We start from the raw sequence: 5,210 nt of genomic DNA on the forward strand, positions 1-5,210 counted from the left end.
AGCCAACGCCAACAGTGGCAAGTCTCACCCGGGGTGAGAGGTCGATCGTATTTTTATTCTCACCGCAGGTGAGGATAGCCACTTCCATTATGAAAAGTATTATAGATCTCTAGATCTAGATCTAGTGACGTCAAAAGTACAACAGTTCTGTTGCAAAATCTGAAATGGAAGTGAGTACGGGGTGGGAATAATTTTGGTGCTCTTGTAGTTCCGTTCGTTAAAGTTAAAGTCCACCACCCATTTGTTGATTTGTTTACATCCAGAGAAGAAATCCCGACGTCTTGATGATCAAATAGGCACCATAAAGAACAGGGATGCAACCTAACTGCTAAATATCGAATTATGGTAAAATTCAGGGGGGCATCCTGAACCCCTGCTCCACCCCTGACCCCTCCACCCCCCCACTCCACCTTTCCACCCCTCCATATTTTTATTAGGTCAAGGGGGCCTCATGGAGCCCGCCCAAATGGGCGAATAATAATGGGGGTGGGTGGGAACTGCCGAAAAAGCGCCCTTCTTTTTCTTGAATTTTGATTTTCTGTCAATTCAGGGTCTCTGGCGTTGAACAGCTTTGGACTTAATCGAACGAAACTACAAAATCACCTGAATGTTTTTTTATTCCCACCCAGGTCGGGTCACTTCTCATCTTTCTTATCTATCTAGATCTAGATTCTAGTTCAAATTTTTAGATGTAATACAGGCTGAAGGCCCAGCTCTAAAAACCTGGGGTGACAATTAGACGCATTTTGGGGTATACACAGTCTTTGGTAGATCTAGTACGCCTCTACAATTTGATATTGGGTCTGGAAATATTGAGAACATTAAAACCAGTGGGCGGTTGGCAGGTGCTCTGGTGTGGTTTGCTCCTTCTTTCCTATCAAACATCTATCGTCCTTATTTCCCCTTCTTCTTTTTTATGTTTGTTACTCTCTTGTAACGCCTCTAATCTTCTAGCGCTCATATGACATTTATGCAGTTGCGAGCTCTGTAAAATGTCTAAAAGTAAACATTCAAACGAGAGTGCTAATGCTAAGGGGAAAAATGTCATTTTTTGCTTTTGAATGCTTTCTGTCATATCAAATCAATCTCAAATCATTGAAAGCTAAGAAAAAGGCCCAAAATATGAATGAAAGTAAAACTAAATCTTGAACACAAGAGCGCACACACCTTCATCATCATCCAGTGCCAGATCTGCGACAGACATCGGCGATCATGATTTTCCATTCATTCCTTTGCTCGGATGCTCTCAGAAAAGCTACGTTTCCCTGATTTTTCCCTGTTACCCATTTGTTTAGAAGGTTCCCTAAGTATGTTGTTCTAGGCCTACCCCTGCCTCGCTTGCCCTTAATTTTGCCAGTGAGAGCTAGATGTTCAAGACCCTTATGTCTATTCATGTGTCCCAAAAACTGCATTTGTCGTTTCCTGATTGTTTTTAACATTGAGCGTCCCACGTGTCGCACACATCTTAGTAAAAATAAAAGAGTAAAATATTTTTTAATCCCCTCTGAGGCGTGGGAAAAGTGGGAAGACATGGAATAACATCAAGAGGCTAGCCCAGGATAGAGAAAAGTGGAGGGTGTTTGTCCGTGGCCTATACCCTGGTGCAGGGTGAGAAAGGCAATGATGATGATGAGGGGTGGGAATAAGAGAAAATCTTATTCCCTCCCGGGGTGGGAATAATGGCAGCCGTCTGAACTACTAAATCTAACACGATAAACACAAACGTCAATCTGAGCTCAAAGCAGTGAAAAAATTGAAAATCTAGTAAGTTTCAAACAACAAAGGATTAAAGCTATCTTAGGTAGTCGAAACCCGCTAATTGACGAGGGAGACAATTTTAATCATTGATTAATTGGAAGTCCGGTTAGAAATTAAGAAGAGAAAAGTTTAAACCCTTTCAAAGGTGAGAACAATCCATCCTATCTCCTCATCTTAAATGAACAAGTCTTTAGAGCTTTGTTTTCACTCTGATGTTTGGTAGGTCTAAGTCTAAGGAAAAAAAATGCTTTTTCCTTACAATATCTATATTATTATTGTTATTCAAAACGTTAAATGTTTAAAGAGGATACATTGATTTTTGTTCTCCAGGTGAAAGAGATCCAAGAAAACGTCGAGTGAAACCTGTGGCCCACAGTTTGGTACAAGTGAACTTTGGTAGCTATGAGGACAGTGAGGATGACAGCGACTTTGACATCAGCAAATTCGGAGAGGGTAAAATAATTTTGTAATTCTTATACTGGAATGAAAACCCATAGTACTTTTATTGTCAACATTCTTGTATCTTTGGGTTTTGGGCGCATAGGTCACACACGTTTTTGTAAGACTTGCACTGGGCGCGTTTGCTGAAAGTTTACTTGATAGTGATGCTTTAATGAGGGGATGGGGGCGTTAGTATTGCTTATTTGTAAACTACCATATTCTCGGGTTGTAAGATATTAGCTCATCATATTATTGAAAACGCCTGAGTGTTGATTATATGATATTCAAAGAAATTTTACTTCGTTATGATGACTGGGGAAATTGCATAACTGTCTCAGAAAAGCTGATCTATTCATTATGAGTTTTGGTGATTTGTGGCAGTGAGAAACTATATCTGCCTGATATAAAAATAAGGCTGATGAGTGACCAGAGAGGAGACTGGTAACAATGTGTTTTTTTTAATGGCTTTTTTTATTTGGTTAAGTGTTTCACGGCGTTCGCAACTGAATAAGGTCATATGAACACGCAGGACACATTAAACTTTTTCAGTTGGTAGGAAATTTTGAATTTTGCCCGGGTGGCGGCCGAAGCCTACTCTTTTCGATTTTAGACCACCAAGGGATCTTTAATGTTCGCAATTTGCACACAGGCCCTCCGAGATTTTTCTACCATGTCCGAGAAGGCTAGGTGTAGATCTTTCCTACCAGAAGGTCAGGAAGGGGGACAAATAAGGTGGGGGAGTGGGGGCAGAAACTGGAAACGAAAGCAGACGACTAGCTAGCAGGAGAGGAAGTGAAAAGGAGACAATTTTAGAGAAGGAAATTTTTCTGTTGCTACCCGGATTCGAACCTGTGACCTTTGAATGAGAGGCCAACACCTTAACCTTTAGGCCTCGAGAGCACCCAGTAACAATGTTGGTGACTGTGTGTTGTTTAGAGGGTAAAGAGTAAATATGCGACTTCTAAGAAGAATATGTGTCATGACATGGTTTAATCAAGCGCTAGTCAATTTTTGTCCTAATTTTTGCGCATATGGCATGGAGTTATTCATATTTTCTTAAGACTCATTGTTTCTGGTTTTTGATGAAAAAGAAATTCCCGCCTTTTCGAGATATTTGTGATTGAAGGAGATGGGGGTCACCTGGCCAGGTGTCAGAGATAAAATTAGTGAGAAAGTGACTTTCAAGATTGGTGACTACCAAAGCTTGAGTGTTCTTGGAAATTGGATATTTACGTGTGTTTTTTTGCCTTTGATCATCGTTTTTTGAGTAAAATCCACACAGGAATGTGTTATTCAGTGGATACTAAGGTGTTGGGCCCTGAAATTTTTTAAAATCATAAAAACTACCCGACAGTTGGGAGAATGTCGCTTTCTTTGATTTGATTTAATTATTTCGACAAGTGCCTGATTTCTCTACGATGCCACATGTATTATTAATGATTAATTTGATTTGCTAAATTAATATTTTTCTTTCCCCCTTTGCTGTAGTTGACAATGTTGGTGCCGATTCAAAACAAAATGATGGACAGAAGGAGGAAGCTGTACAGAAGCTGAACGAGGATGGTGCGGGGGATGAGGAAAACGGAGAGGACGAAAGTGAAAGTTCGGATGATTCAGATGATGAAGGTAGTGAAGAGTCTGAGGATGAGGAGGAGAGTGCTGAGCCCAAAGTTTCGGCGAAAGGCAGACGCACGGCTCCCCTCGCTGCTACTGAAGCTGCCACGTCTGTGAACAATGACAACGCTGATGTTGCCATGGCGTCCGACGAAGTTAGTGAGGACGAAGATGATGACGATGACTTGGAGGAGACGGATGAGGATGGTGATGTCAGTGACGATGAAGGAGAGGAAGAAGAGGAAGATGAGGAGGAGGGAGATAGCCAGAGTCGGAGTCCAGAAGAAAAGGGTGAGAAATTTGTTTTGTTTTTTTGTTTTGTTTTAGTTTAGAGGTTTAACAGCTCTCCGGACACAAATATGTGAAACAAATGCAGAAGAGAAAAGATCTAGAGAGCAACATATTATATATTACATGTAAAGAAATAAAAAAGGAGAGACACTAAAGATAGATGTTTGATAGGAAAGAAGCAACACACCACACCAGAGCCGCTGCCAACCACCTCTAAATTTACTTTGGGAAATAAAAAAAGACGACTAATGTTTTGTGGAAATTGGAGAGGGGGGAAAAAGAGGGACATTTTCCCCCCATGTCATTAAAAGTGATGTATAGTTTTAAAAAGCAGTTATGCAATGTTGAGATTTTGACAAAGGAAGATTGTCTGGTCTGTTCCAAATTGGCTGCAAGTGAACTTGAATTGATCTTGAGAGGGCAATACCCAATGTTTTTCGCTTTGATGACTGTTCTTTAAAAAAAAAAAGAGATTATGATGTATGGATGATGTTATATATATGAGTACTCTCATAGGAATGAATGGAGAGAGAGTGGGGTGGGGGGGGGGGGGTTGTACCAATGTGTGATTGTATAATTTATAAATATCAGATAGGCCTGTGTGGAAGAGCTTATATATGTAAAGTACCCTTCTCCCTCCGAGACCTAACATTGACAACACACTCTATGGAACATTACAGCAACTGCAGCAAACCTGCACTTATCACTACATGGCATTGGACAGAAGGGCGAGAGCCCAGCTGTTGCTGGATCGATAACAACAACAACAACAACAACATATATGTAAAGAAAATGTGGAATTTTTTCCCAAAAGAAAAGTGTGTCATAACATAAGAGAGAGTTTTAAGAAAAGTTTAAAGATATATTAATTGTTCTATACTATCCTCTATGTGAGATTGTGTGTATGGGTCTGGGAGTTGTGTGTGTGTGTGTGTGTGTGTGTGTGTGTGTGTGTTTTGTTAAATGATCTTGGAATGTGTACTTTCTATCGTTTGATTCATCAGTTAAGTTGAGTGATAATTCTGCCTTGTGCTGTCTTAAGAGCCTTCCTGGGATTAGGTTCTATATATGAATTATTATTGTTAAATTTTGTATTATTACATATT

General features: G+C 40.2%; 1 protein-coding gene across 1 annotated transcript in view; it reads left to right on the forward strand.

Annotated features, from left to right (window-relative positions):
* Positions 1-2,088: 2,088 nt before the first annotated feature.
* LOC101852889 (PHD finger protein 14) overlaps positions 2,089-5,210 on the forward strand; it is a gene marked incomplete at both ends in the record, with an annotated part of 29,599 nt that continues 26,477 nt past the window's right edge. Inside the window, 2 exon segments of the mRNA XM_013089734.1 lie at positions 2,089-2,211; positions 3,688-4,104. Of these exon segments, the coding sequence (XP_012945188.1) occupies positions 2,089-2,211; positions 3,688-4,104 (540 nt within the window).

This window comes from Aplysia californica, unplaced genomic scaffold, assembly GCF_000002075.1.
Source record: "Aplysia californica isolate F4 #8 unplaced genomic scaffold, AplCal3.0 scaffold01030, whole genome shotgun sequence".
Lineage (NCBI taxonomy): Eukaryota > Metazoa > Mollusca > Gastropoda > Aplysiida > Aplysiidae > Aplysia > Aplysia californica.